We start from the raw sequence: 15,091 nt of genomic DNA, 5'->3' as shown, positions 1-15,091 counted from the left end.
AAACATGTGACTTCAGATCAGGTCATGATCCCAGGGTTCTGGGATCCATCCCCACATCCAGTTCCCTGCTCAGCAGGGAGCCTGCTTCTCCCTCTTCCTCTGCAGCTCCCCCGTTTGTGCACGCACACAAGCTCTCTCTCTCTCTTTCCTCTGTCAATAAAATCTTTAAAAATAAATAAATAAATAAAAGAAAACCTGTGTGACCCTAGGTTACAAAGCTCTCTCAGTTAAGACACAAAAAGCACAAATCATAAAAGAAATAAAATAAATTTTTCTGCTATGAAAAAGTGTGAAAACCAATATTAAGGGAATGAAAAGCCACAGGATGGGAGAATACACTGCTGAAATACAAATCTGATGAAGTACTTGTACACAGAATATGTAAAGAATATTCACAATTTGAAAATAAAAATAACACATAATTTGAACAGACACTTCACCAGAGAAGAAACAGGGATGGAAAATAAGCACATAAAATGATACTCAACATCATAGTCACTGGGGAACTGCAAATTAAAACCACAATGAAATACTACTACATATCTGCAAGGATGACTAAGATTTAGTAGACTAACAATATCAAGGGCTGGTGGGAATGAAAAAAGTACAGCCACTTTAGAAAAGTTTGGCCATTTCTTATGAAGTTAAACACTTGATCTTAGCCAAAAGGCCGAGAAGTGATCTTATGAAGTTAAACATAAACATAAACCATACAACCCAGGGACTCCACTTCTAGATATTTGCTCAAGAGAATGAAAGCATATGTCCACCACAAGATTTGTCTGTGAATGACTGTAGTGGGATTATTCATAATCATCAAAAACCTGAAACAATCCAAATGTCCATCAACTGGAGAAAGAAAAAGCAAACTGTGGTATCCCTATGCAATGAACTCCTACTCAGAAATAAAAAGAACGAATTGATTAATGCAATAAGACTGAGGAATCTCAAAAAACAATATGCTAAGTAAAAGACAACAAACATAAAAAAGACGGTGTAAGATTCAACTTAGATGATATTCTGGAAAAAGTAAAACTATTGGACAAAGGATCACTCCTGAGACTGGAGGTACAAGTAACAAGTGACAAAAGGGAACTCTTTGAGATGATAGAAAATATATGACTGTGCTGATCGCTACTATGTACGCTTATTAAAACTCATAGAACTAGGGTACCTGGGTGGCTCAGTCAGTTAAGGGTCTGCCTTCAGCACAGGTCATGATCCCAGGGTCCTGGGATGGAGTCCAGCATCAGCTCCCTGCTCAGTGGTGCTAGTCAGTAGAGTGTGCAACTCTTGACCTCAGGGTTGCGATTTCCAGCTCCACAGGGGGTACAGAGATTACTTAAAAATAAAAAATCTTTAAATAAATAAATAAAATCCTTTTGAAAAATTTAGAAAAATAAAAATAGACCCAAGCACACATGACTTTACTATATGATAAAACTGGCATTCTACATCTGAGTGGAAAGAACTATTCAATAAATGGTATTAAAATGTTGTTAAGAACTGTTGAAACAAAATTAATTTTAAGTCCTATCTAATTTTATGTCTAAATAAATTACAAATAGGATTTCCATTTATAATATTCTTACAGGTTTTGTACACATATGTAGATTAAAAACAAAATTTTCTCATTGTATAATGAAGTGATAAGTTCTTTTTTTTTTTTTTAAATTTTCTTTTATTTATTTATGATAGTCAGAGAGGCAGAGACACAGGCAGAGGGAGAAGCAGGCTCCATACACCGGGAGCCCGACGTGGGATTCGATCCCGGGTCTCCAGGATCGCGCCCTGGGCCAAAGGCAGGCGCCAAACCGCTGCGCCACCCAGGGATCCCTTCGAGATTAGAGTGTACAAAATGGCAATTCTAATAACTCAAGGTGAGTCAAATATAATATTCACACAGTGACTTTCCTTTCTAGTTTTCATGCCATTAATATCTGCCTCTTGTGCTCATTTGACAATTTAACCATTGTCTGTGCGCTGCTGGTCAACTTCTCATCCCATTATCACTTTTCTGCTGTTCTTATTTAAAAATACCTGCCGAAATTTTCCCAACAACCAGGTATCTCTTCTTCAGCAGGTAGAAAGGGCTGAAATGTAGTACAACTCGTTCATTTCTCAAATAGCTACTGACTACCCAGAGATACTCCGACCTGAAAGAAGATAACCACAGCCCACAGATTTCATAGGCTGTGTGTCTAGTGAAGAAAACAACTAAATAAGTGATTGAAATGAAGCGAAGAAAGAAGTCAGGATGCTTAGAAGTACAAGGTTCCAGGGGAAGAGACAGCAAAGGGATCTAACCTAGTCTATGGGGGGATAACAAAGGCTTCCTTTCAAGTGGAGTCCTGAAAGATGAGCAGACATTAGCTAGGTATAGTAGAAATCTGAAACTAGGGATGGAATAACGGGTAGACAAATTTCTAGGCAGCAAGGAGCACTAAGGAGAAGCATAAAGAGCTAAACAGAACCTTGGAGGACATTTTTAGGAATTTAAACATCTCATAAACAGAAAAGTGACATAAAGATACAAGATGGCACTGAGATAAAGAACATAAACAGCAAGACAAATCTGACTAAGGAAGGCTGAATTTGAACATATTAATTTTACAGTTCTGTGGAACATCTAATAGTGACTATCAAGGAGGCAGCTGAACATACGGATCTCAAACTCCAAACACTAGAAAACCAACAGGGTGATCAGCAAAGCCAGAGAGAGAAGTACTGTAAAAGGGTCCCAAACTAAACCAAATGCTGAAATAGTAGCAGTAGAGTTAAGGCCAATGATAAGGGAGGCCATGAGAGCGAGGACGAATGGAAGGTAAATTGTTATATCACAGTTAAGGTTAAGGAATCATGCCTAATTTTTTTTTTTAAGACAGCTTTTAAAGGCTGTGAACAGAAGGCTACCTAAGAACTAAGAGAGGATCTGAGATTATTTGTTCCTCAAAGAAAAAGCATTAGTTGTTGTCTGCAACTATGAGACTTTTTATAAGGGTCCCCTCCACATACGCAATACTGAAGCATACATACACTAACAGAATCTCCTATACATAGAACATTTTTTAAAATATTTTATTTATTTATTCATGAGATACACACAGAGAGAGGCAGAGAGACACAGGCAGAGGAAGAAACAGGCTCCATGCAGGGAGCCTGATGTGGGACTTGATCCCGGGTCTCCAGGATCATGCCCTGGGCTGAAGGCGGCGCTAAACCGCTGAGCCACCGGGGCTGCCCTACATAGAACATTTTAAAACACCACTAATTTGAGCTGCATCTGATAAGAGAACTCTAAGGTACCTGTCTATAATGTCAAACTCATATCCATCTTTTCCAACAGGCCCACCCACAATTTTTCAATGATATGCTTATTCCTGTCATCTGAAACCATAAAATTAAGTATATAAATCCTTTCTCGCTACATATTTGATAATCATAAAGCTTTATCATGATTCTGTGTCCAGGAGTACCATTTTACCACTAAATCAACTCCATTTTACTACTACAGTAGTCTCCGATATCCCTGTCTCTAATTTTTCTCTCAGCCAATTCATCCTACACAATGTTAACAAATTAGTATTCCTAAAGTACCAATCTGAATAAATTATCACTCTACTAAAAAAAACCAAAACCTGTGCCTTGCTGTCACCCACAGAATGAAGTCTGAACTTCTTATCCTGGCAAATAGAAGGCATACTGTGGCAAACTTTCAACTGGCATGCTGTGCTATTTCCCAACTTTGTACAAAATCACCAATTCAGCTGAATGGTTCTATTCATAGACCACTGAACATGGCATACACACTCCTGTCCCTACAATCCTGCTCACACCATTCCCCCTAACAAGGCTGTCTCCATCATCTCCATTTACCTAAGTCCTACTCTTACTTCAAAGTCTGGTTCATTTATTTGGCAAACTAACTCACAATGTAAGGTACAATTCAAGATGAAGGAGACTTAAAAACACTTAACACAGTTTGCACAAAGGTTTAGAGCTGGAGCTCTAAAGTCAAATTATATAATGATCTGAAACTTAGATTGACCACTTAATATCCTTAGGCAAGTACTTAAATTTTCTGAACTTCCATTCAGCACTTACAAAAGGCTAATACCTAAGTAAACTTCAAAGAAGCTGTGAAAATTAAATAAAAACATACAGCTCTGAGTACAGTTCTGTAAGCATTAACTATTGGTATTGTTGTTATTATTATTGTTTCTGTACTCAAGAAGCTCATATTCTAGCTCAAGTTGTACGTAAGTATTCACTGCATCAGCTTTTGGCCCAACTCAAAAAAAAAGCCTGACAGTATTTACTAATCCTGGTATTTTTATCATCCTCAAGGGAGAAAAATGAAAAATGGTGACTATTACTCCCTTAAGGTATAAAGTGTGTCAGTGATTCAGCCAGAAAATGTCCTGGAACACTGGCTTTCCAGAATATTGTTCCACATGTAAACCACTGAAGGTGGCTCTGATTTAAGTGGTATCTAAAGAAAATGTATACCCTTTCTATTAAAAAGCTAACAAGAGTAGCTACTTAAAATTTGTACTACAAAGAGGACAGATAAAATTAATTTATTAATAAAAAGTATTGTTTTTTCTTCAAATCAATCACTGAGTACAAGGCAAACATCATAAAATGATGACCAAAAGGCACCTGGGTGGCTCAGTGGTTGAGCATCTGCCTTCAGCTCAGGTCATGATCCCAGGGTCCAAGATCCAGTGCCACATCAGGCTCCCCCCACAGGGAGCCTGCTTCTCCCTCAGCCTATGTCTCTGACTCTCTCTCTCTCTGTCTCTAAATAAAATCTTAAAAAAAAAAAAAAAAATGGGGATCCCTGGGTGGCTCAGTGGTTTAGCGCCTGCCTTCAGCCCAAGGCATGATCCTGGAAGCCTGGGGTCGAGTCCCACAACAGGCTCCCTTCCCTGTGTGGAGCCTGCTACTCCCTCTGCCTGTCTCTCTCTCTCTCTCTCTCTCTCTCTCTCTCTCTCTCTCTCTCTCTCTGTCTCTCATGAATAAATAAATAAAATCTTAAAAAAAAAAAGACTAAAATGATGCCTGCTGTGAAGGAATTGATATAATCTAGTTAAATGGGAATTCACAAAGGTATACAGTTAATTTATATTAGTTAACAGAACACATTGTATAATATTTTAATTTTGAAATATATATAGCATTTAACATATTATACTAATATGTATTTATTATATTAAAAAAAACTGTTAAGGACTTCTTATTTTTGGCCCATGTTACCAATATTGTAACAAACCATCAATTGTATCTGGACTATTCCACTCAATCTTTAACTAAAAGCATTCTGCGAGTGGCTTTCCAAAATTCAAACTATGGTGAATTAAAAATTCAAGAAAAGTGTTTACCAGAGGATTCTAGTCATACCAATGAACTTATTTACTTTGGCACCCAAAATCAAAATAGGCTGCCAAATTTTAATCTAAATACTAAAGAGTAGCAATTTATTCTGAATTCCCCATTCCCAAATCTAATTCATTTTTTATTTAGAAATTGTTTGGCGTAATTCTTTAAGCCCCAACAGAATGGGTGACTCAGGCAGAAATCATTAATTGATACTGAAGCCATTAGGTAAAATATAACTGGGAATCTGGATATTCACAAATTATCACCACACAGATTACAAACTAAATGCAAACAAAAATGAATTAGTATAATGGGGATAATGGTCACTTCAACCACTTTACTAATGGCACAGTCTTAATATTATATGCCTCCCTGATGGGAAATAATATGAAGTACCTCTATAAAATATTCTTACCAAAACTATTTAATCTGTATTAATTAGCCTTGATCTTGATACCGAACTTCCAGTTTATAATAAATACAAAGAATCAAGCTAAATATCACAACATGGGTGTGGAGATTACTTAAAAATAAAACCTTTAGGGGTGCCTGGATGGCTCAGTCGGTTGAGTGTATGCCTTTAGCTCAGGGTGCTGGGATCAAGGCCATGTTGGGCTTCTTGCTCACCAGGGAGTCTCCTTCTGTCTCCTTTTCCTTCTGACCTTCCCTCTGGCTCATGCTCACTCTCTCGCACTCTCTCTCAAATAAATAAAATTTTAAAATAAAATCTTTAAAAATACAATAAAATAAATGTTTAGAAATCATGAACATAAAAAAATATACAAGGTAACAGGTATGTTGAACTAGTATCTTCAAAAAGCCAATGTCTTGGGATCCCTGGGTGGCTCAGTAGTTTAGCGCCTGCCTTTGGCTCAGGCCTGATCCTGAAGACCCGGGATTTGAGAACATCGGGCTCCCTGCATGGAGCCTGCTTCTCCCTCTGCCTGTGTCTCTGCCTCTCTCTCTCCAGATCTCTCATGAATAAATAAATAAAATCTTAAAAAAAAAAAAAAAAGCCAATTTCATGAAGAAAAAAGTGAGAACATTAAAATAAATAGATGTGGAAAAAAAAAAAAAAAGAAAAGAAAAGATCACTCAAAAGAAGGCATTACAGGGGCAGCCCGGGTGGCTCAGTGGTTTAGCGCCGCCTTCAGCCCAGGGCCTGATCCTGGAGTACTGGGATCGAGTCCCATGTCAGGCTCCCTGCATGGACCCTGCTTCTCCCTCTCTGCCTCTCTCTCTCTCTCTGTGTGTGTGTCTCTCATGAACAAATAAACAAAACCTTTAAAAGAAAAAAAGCATTATAAAAATAAATAAAACACATAGTGTGTTTGTACACAATGGAGAAACTGGGGGTTACTGGAAGACTGAATATGCACTAGCTACATTATTTTCTTAAATATTTTAATGTTATTGTAATTATGTGGCTACTTTTAGAAGATGAAGGCTGAAATACTTAAGAATGAAGTGTCATAATGTCTACAGTTTATTTTCAAATGATTCAGTGCATATATAATAAAATATTAACAGCTGTTAAATCTAGGAAGAAAAAATATATGAGATCATTGTATTATTCTCAGCTTTTCTGTATGCTTAAAATTTTTCATAATAAAAAGTTAGGAAAAAAGAAATAACTTGGAAAAAATTTTAAAGTTCATCTCCACTTTCTTCTTCCTGTTTATCAGTCTAAAGGGGAAAAATTAAGTTAACCGTAGCATTGTGTAGTTAGGCTCACACTCTTGCAGAGATGGGCTTGATCCAAATTCTTTACACATTAGCTATGCAACTCTGTGTGAGCTAAGAAAAACTCAGTTTTAATCTAAAAATACTGAGATAATACCATGGCACATGACAAGCATTCAATAAATGCTTTTTCTTTCTCCCTTCAAACCCCCAAACTTTATTTCCTAAGCTATCATGGCTGACCACACATTGATTTCACAAGTATCTGCTCCAAATAAATGTTATCGGGAGTTTTTTGTCTGTTTACTTATATTTACTTTTTTGATACTAAGCAATTAACCCTTGGGCACAGCTGGTGGGAATGTAAAATTATTTAACTACTATGGAAAACAGTATGGCAGCTCCTTATAAAAATTAAAAGATTACCATATGACCCAGCAATTCTACTTTAGGGCATATATCTGAAAGAACTGAAAGCAAGGACTCCAACAGATGTAGATACACCCATGTTCATACCAGCATTATTCATAATAGCCAAAAGGTAAAAGAACCCAAGTGTCCACTTAGGGATAAACGTACAAAATGTGGTATATACATACAATGGAACATTATTCAGCCTTAAAACAGAATTCTGGCACATGCTGTAACATATATAGAAAGAGGGAGACAGAGGGAGAGACTATGTGTAGGTGTGTGCATGGGAGGAGTGGCGGTTGATTCTGCAGAACCTCTTGCCTTTTTCACCATTTGCAATTTCTAAGCCTTTCCAGGAGTACTGCAGAGTAAATAGGATTGTTTAGCATTATCTCTTTCTGTAGGAACTTACATTAATCTTCTTCTATTATGCTCTCACACGCTCTCTCAATCTCTCTCTCTCTCTCCTTTCCCCTTGGCCCCCCAAAGGAATGAGAGGTATGATCTCCAGCAAAACTGAATCAGAGTAACTCCAAGCTCAGGTACATCCAACATAGAATAAGAAGTGAAATGTTGGTATGAAAACAGGTAGATCAAAAAAAAAAACAAAAAAAAAAAACAGGTAGATTAAATGTAAATTTAGAAACTGAATGGTCAAACTTATAGCTTTCTTTCTCCACCCAGCACTAAAGCCCTGCCATCTAAACTCATTACCTCTATCAATCCTCTCCTCTCCATTATTCCAATTATGCAGACAGAAAAACGAAGGACCTTTATCTGAAGAAAATGAAAACTCTGTTATTACCCACTACCCAGAGGAAAGAAGTACAGATAAAATATTGGGGGGGGGGGGTGCCAGCTGGCCCAGTCAGTAGAATATGCGATTCGTGGTTTCTGGGTTATAAATTCGAGCCCCACGCTGGGTGTAGAGATTACTTAAAAATAAAATCTTAAAAAAAAAAAAAAAGGGATAGAAAATGGGAGTTCATTAGTCACTAAGCCATGCTCAAGCATGCCCGGTGAACTTTCAATCAGCTTTGAACATTCCTTGTATATGAAGGAACTGCTAAGGATCACGAACATCTGAAGAAAGCCTCCAAGACCAAAATCAACAACAACAAAAATGTTTTAGAGGAACCAAAAACAATGCAAGAAACAAAGAAACTATAATTAACATCCTTGAAGAGATAACAAATGCTGCAGCCATGAAAAAGGAACAAGATGCTACAATACAGGAACAAAGAATGAGAGCTCATAACATTGTTTTAAAACAGACCTAAAATTTAAAAATTCAATGAAAGGGTTGAAATCTCCAAGATTGTGGAAAAAAAGACAACTCTTTGGAGATCAAATTTCTCAACATCAACACTGGAAGCCAGGCAATATGGGAATATCTCCAAACTTTTGAGGGAAAATGATTTCCAATATAGAAATCTCTCAACAGCCAAACAGTCTAGCGTGAGGGTAAAAATAAATCCAAAGAAAAAAAGTATTTCCAACACACTTTCACAGTAGTAGTAGAGGAAACCAAAATGAAGGAATAAACCAAAGGCAGGCATAGAATCCAGAAAAAAGGGACTCAAGGAAAGTGAAAGAAATTCCCAGAATGTCAGCTAAGGGAAGTCCCAAGATGACAGCTTTGCAGCAGGCCTAAGGAGAAAACAATCCGGACTACAGCAGGAAGAAAGACAGCTACAGAAGAGATGACTACAGGAACAAATACAACTGATAAGTTTATCTGACAGATTTGACCATGTGGAAAATTGTAGAGGAGCATTTTATGCAGCTGCTGGAGGGTGTATAGAAAAGACTTGGCCAGACAAAACTAAGCAAATGAAAAAAAACGAGGTATGAAAAACAAAGGTTACACAAGAAAATGAAATCATAGTAAACTATTTCAGCAGTGACAAATAAGTGGTTATAATAAGAAGCTTCTGAATATGAATTTAACTTAAAATTGTGGAATATTCGAAAAATAAGGAAAGGTATAGTTTGAAACATCTTCCAGCATCTATCTCTTTAAATCACTGGTATTTACATACTTCAAATCACTTCTAATAGACTCTTAAATATAGAGAACAAACCGATGGTTACCAGTGGGTGAGGGGATGGGTTAAATAGATGATGGGGATTCATGAGTGCCCTTGTGGTAAGCACAAAGCGATGTATGAATTGTTGAATCATTGTATCATATACCTGAAACAAATATAACACTGTATACTAACTAATTAACTGGAATGAAAATTAAAACAAAAATGATAAATCAATTCTTTTAAAAAGCCTCTTTTCATTAGAGTTAAATTCTGTAACTATACTTTCAAGGCAAACATTCTGTGAAATGCTCTGGTTTTATCTTGGGATACTTCACAGGATCATTCTAAGGAAAAAAATAATAAATGCAAAGCAAAAACACTAACAAAAATTATAAGATATATACACTTTTTATTAGTTACTGGAATCATTAAGACATTTGTTATCTGATATGTTTGTTCTGCTATTTGCTATAATTCTTAATGTCGGATACCTTCAATACATGTCCACTTTTATCTTCCGCATTTAACAAATCAAAAATTTATTCAATCTTAAAGGAAAATGGGAGATGAACTCTTCAGTAGATTACCTCCCTAACAACTAAATCTGGTTATTTTCTAGTTTTAAAAATCTAAAAAGCTTTGTACATTTTCTAAGAAATAAGTTTAATTTTTACATAATGACTCAGGCTATCATGGAAGTCAGCTACTGCACTATGACTGGATGGCCTCATAGGTTTTAGGTGTGAAAAGCCCCAAGCGCAATACTAAATGGGCTTATTAGACTGCTATGCCTTTGTAATTCTGTTTATCACTCTTAACATTCGAATCTGCCAATGATCCTTACTCTGTCTGGACTAATGCACTTCTGAAATTGTTATGGGGCTAAAATCATCATGTTTCTGACTCAAATTACATGTATTAAATGGCCTGTCAACCCTTTTCACACACAGTTTCATTTAATCCAAGTAATTCTTGTTAGAATGGTAGCCAACGTAAAAAATTTAGCAATTCTCACTAAGGATTAAAAAAAAAAAAAAAAGAAAAAAACCCTACTACTATACAGGAACTCAACTAGTTAATGGAGTTGGAAATTAGATTTTTTGAATGTCTGCGTTTTGAGGGAAGGGATCTATTTTCTTTGCTTAGGTATCTTTATAGCTCAGTTCCTATTCTGATTCAAACTCTTCAATCGGCCAGCATGGGATAATTGGGGACACTGAACATATCCTATGTGCTATCCATGAACTATTTAACTTAGAGAAACAGTGGAAAGAGTTCTATATCTAAAACAATAGACACATCCACTCACTAAGATTTTATTTTTTTTAAGTAAACGCTAAACCCAAGGTGGGGCTCGAACTCACTGATCCGAGATCAAGAACCGCATGCTCCACTGAGGCAGCCAGATGCCCCAACCAACCATTCACTAAGATTCTTACATAAAGCCCAGAGAAACAAGACTGTATTACAATTTAGGATTTTCATATTTGTAATTATATTTATATTGAATTAATGTAAGTTTCTATTTTAATAACACTGTTACTTAAGAATATTCTTAATTTTTTAAAACAGAACCTCAATTTAGTTAAAATTGAACTTTAGAAGGGTAAGAATACTCAAGAAAGATTTTCACCATTAATCATTAAGACACTGAAAAAATACTTCTCTTGTTTTTCCTCAGTAAAATAGCAATTCTCTCGAAAAAATGAAAATCTTACGACAGTGTTTATACCTAGTCACTACTCAAAAACAAAACAAAACAAAACAAAACCAAAAAAACCCTACACAGGTCATAGAAAAACACGTTCCCCACATCCTAATGTAGAAGGTATAATTCCTCATATCAAGACTTCATAAGGTGTAGCCTTCAAAATTAAGAATTCTAAAGGCAATTTAAAAAATTAGATTTCTTTCTGACAGCCATTTCACTTGAAGGGCCATTTTTAAGCACTGTATTTTAAGTTAGACTTGTGAAAGAATGCTTACGATTTTCAGCCACTCCAATGCACTGACACTGTCATACTCCACATTTACTTCCTCATTCAGAGAACTCAGAAGAACAAATACACTGTTTACACATCACAGTAAGGCTAATACTAAGCTGCGAAGGCGAAGGCGGACTTTGAGGCACTTTAAAAGGTAAGCGTAAAAAAAAAAAAGCTTTAAAATACTAACCACCTACAATTCCAGACTGAAAGTAGCAAAACTTCCATCCTCAAAGCCACTTTCCTAGAAGCAACACGCTCCAGAGAGAGAACTTCGCCCTGGGCCAGGACAGGAAGGCTCTGCCTGTTGCCCAAGCTTTTCCGCAGGCAAAACAGCAGGGAAGATGTAACCCTGCTCCTCCATACGCCTCTGCAGCATTTTAAAAATCATGAAAACTGGCCGTTCTAATTCGAACATACAGAGAATTATTCATGATTTAAGCTGCAATTAGATCAGCGATGCCAAAACTGCTTGACATGTCATTGTTCCTAATGAATAAAAGTACTTTCAGGCCACATTCTCCATGTGTATTAACAACGACGATCGCGGTACGCTTGAGGCTTTTGATCCCACAAGTACCTGATTTTCAACCACTCTCCAGGTGGTACCACCGTCAGGCGATCGTGGACCGACAACTAAACAAGCAGTGCCATCTATTTGAGGTAAATACTGAGAATCGTAGGGCTAGCTCGCATTTTAGGAGAGAACTGCCTAGCCCGGTCTGAGAGGGACGCTTATGAATTTGCCATTTTCTGCTGTTAAGACCTTTTGCAGTCACTTGATGTGGCCGGAAAAAAACCGTCCACGCTCCTGATTTTATCGTTTGCTGCAGGAAAAAAAAAAAAAAAAAAAAAAAGAATATGGCTGAAAATCCTTTCTGAAGGGCGGCGGTACTCCGACCAGGACCCCGCCGCCCCCGACCACTCGGGGAGGCGGGGCGGACGGCGCCCCCGGGCCCTGCGCACCACCTCACTTCCCTGACGGGGATGGAGAGCTCGGGCCTCCGGGGGCTTCCAGCGGACGCCGCCGCTCTCCACACCCCTTTTCTTGACAGGATTTTCTGGCGTCGGAGCCCGTGTCACGAACACGCAATTGTGCCACCGCGTCCGCACGGCCTGGACGGCTCGAGGCCGCGACCCCCGGGCGATCGCGCCGCCTCCCCGGCTCCCCCGGAGCCCCGCTCGCCCGGGCGGGCACCCACACACAGGGCGACAGATCTCTGCGGCGCAGGCACTGGGAGATGGAAACAAACAATATAACAAAATAAGAATAATAATTAAAAAAAAAAAACACATTAAAAGAGTTTGGGCCCTTCCCGTCGCAGCGACCGAAATTTCAGGCTCCATTTCCTGTCCCCAAGGGCTGCGCGACCGCCTGCTGAGGACCGGCCAGCGCCCGCCCGCCCGCCCTCCCGCGCTCCCGCTGCCCGGCCCCGGGGCGCCCTCCCCTCCCCTCCCCTCCCCTCCCCCCGCCCCGCGGCGGCGGCGGCGGCGGCACCCACCTCGCGGCGGCGGCTTCACCTCCCCGTTCTCCGCGCGGGCGGCCCCGCCGGCCTCGCCCGCGCCGCCGAGGCCGTGCCTCCGCCTCTCCTTGTCCCGCTTCTCCTTGGGCCGGCGCGGCTTGGCGGCGGCGGGCAGCGCGAGGTGGGGCGGCTGAGCGCGCAGCGGCGGAGGAGGGACCAGCAGCCTGCGCGGCACCGGCTGCGGCGAGGGAGCGGAGGCTGAGGAAGGGACCGCCGCGCCAGCCGAGAAAGAGAAAGTGCCCCGAGCGGAGGGCGGGGAGGGCGCGGCGGGCGGCGCCGGGAAGCCCCAGGGCGCGGGGCTGCCATAGCCCTGAGGCGAAGGTGCCGCCAGAGGCTGCAGCTGCCTGCTGCTCCCGCCGCTGCCCCCTTCTCCGTTCAGTCTCCGCGGCGCCTTCTTCTCCTCAGTCCGGACCTTCTTGGCCGACAGAGGACCCGGTGGGTCCCGGAACGGGGGCTGCAATTTGCCAAACGGCTCCTTCTCGGCGGCGGCGGCGGCGGCGGCTGCGGCGGCGGGGGCGCCGTGCACTGGGCCCGGCGGTTCCGCCATTTTGCGCTCCTGTTGTATTTACTCTCCTCCGCTCCCGGGCGCGGGGCAGGGGCGGGCCCTCCGCGAGGGGCGGGCGGGGGCGGGGCGGACGGCCGCCGGCGGGGCCTCCTATTGGGCGAGGCGCGCTGAGGGATCCCTCTGGGAGCCAACCAGAGGCGTGAGTCTGGAGCCGAAGGGGCGGTGCCGCCCAGCGGCCCAGTGTGGGAGGTCGGAGCGCCGCGGGGCGTGGCTAGCGGGGCGCGGGCTGCGGGGGCGGGGCTTCCCGGTTCCCCGGGAGCGGCGGGCGCGAGCCCCCCAGCTCGGGACCCCCGACTAGGCCCGCCCCGAGCGGCTGCGCCCGGTCGGACCGCGTGCTGGATCGCTGGGGCCTTCGGTCCCTGCGCGTCTCCTGGCGCCCAGGAAGCCCAAGTGCCCCGACGCTCAGCTCGCAGGACGCAGTTCTGTGCGGAATCGAGTCCTTCCCCGGTGCGGCGGCGGCCGTGGGGGGAGCGACTGCGGATCGCTCGGCGGCGGGCCCGACCCGCCGTGCCCCCGGCGCTCACATCGCCCCCTCTGATGCGTCCCCGCAGACCCCGAACTCTCGGATTACTTCTGAGCTGGAAGGTAAGACTCCCTGGGAAAAAAAATTTTTTTTCTTTTGGACTTTTGGGACACCCTCTTAAAGATTTTCATTTTATCGCAGCTGTTTCAACCGAGACTTCCTAAGAAAAGTCTGTTTCAGCGATATTTATCGATGTTCGGAAAGCAAGGGTGATTTTTTTTTTTTCAAGTGTAAACTAGCGGTTAGCATCCTGAGAGTGTTCGATGCTCTTTTTTTTTAGGAGCGTGTGTGTTGATTTCTGGCTTAGAAAAGCTAAGGAATTGGGAGAGAGAGATCAGAGTGACACGGTTGCAGCCAAAGCAAGGAGCACAATCTTAATTCCACTCTGAGGTCTCCCTTGAGGTTAACAAGCCAAAGAAGTAGATTTAAGAATAAAAGCAGAAAGATGAGGACAATACCCTTAAGTCCTAAAAGGAGCCCGATGTTACCTGTAGCTTTTTGGGAAACAGTTAGAAGTAACGTTCCAGGATTACTGATCCTTGTGACTTCATGAAATCGGAATTTTTTTAGTTTTCTTTTCCCTTTTTTTGTTCGTTTAGAATAGTTTGGAGTCAAAATTTAGTAAAGGACTTATTTTTTTAGGTGCCTCAAATTTTTAAAATAATGAAAGTATTTACTTCTTTTAATACATGACGATGAAAGAAAATGAAAATTTTGTGAAGCGTGTCTTCAGGGAAAGTAGCATTGTTGGAAGAGTGGACAGAGAGGATGGGGCTGCAAATGATTGGCTAGTAACCAGCTTTGCACCCTCAGTCACAGTGCCTCAACTGTCAGAACCTCTGTCTTATTTGAATAAATTCAGTTACATGGTCACTGCGGTCTCTTCCATGCTCTAAACTTTTACCACATTGAAGGAGCTTTTCAAAATCACACTGAAACCATTGCAGTTAAAATAGCCTCATAATTGACCCTCCAGGTATATA

The 15,091-nt window shown here is 41.3% G+C and overlaps 1 protein-coding gene across 1 annotated transcript in view; it reads right to left on the bottom strand.

Annotated features, from left to right (window-relative positions):
- RSBN1L (round spermatid basic protein 1 like) overlaps positions 1 to 13,599 on the bottom strand; it is a 62,759-nt gene extending 49,160 nt beyond the window's left edge. The window contains exon 1 of the mRNA XM_055300952.1: positions 13,000 to 13,599. Coding sequence (XP_055156927.1) covers positions 13,000 to 13,567 — 568 coding nt within the window. The 5' untranslated portion in view covers positions 13,568 to 13,599. The remainder of the gene's footprint in view (positions 1 to 12,999) is intronic.
- Between the last annotated feature and the right edge of the window lie 1,492 nt (positions 13,600 to 15,091).

Source organism: Nyctereutes procyonoides, unplaced genomic scaffold (genome assembly GCF_905146905.1).
Source record: "Nyctereutes procyonoides isolate TBG_1078 unplaced genomic scaffold, NYPRO_anot_genome, whole genome shotgun sequence".
Lineage (NCBI taxonomy): Eukaryota > Metazoa > Chordata > Mammalia > Carnivora > Canidae > Nyctereutes > Nyctereutes procyonoides.
The sequence above is the reverse complement of the archived record's forward strand: the minus strand, read 5'-3'. Positions and strand labels throughout refer to the sequence as shown.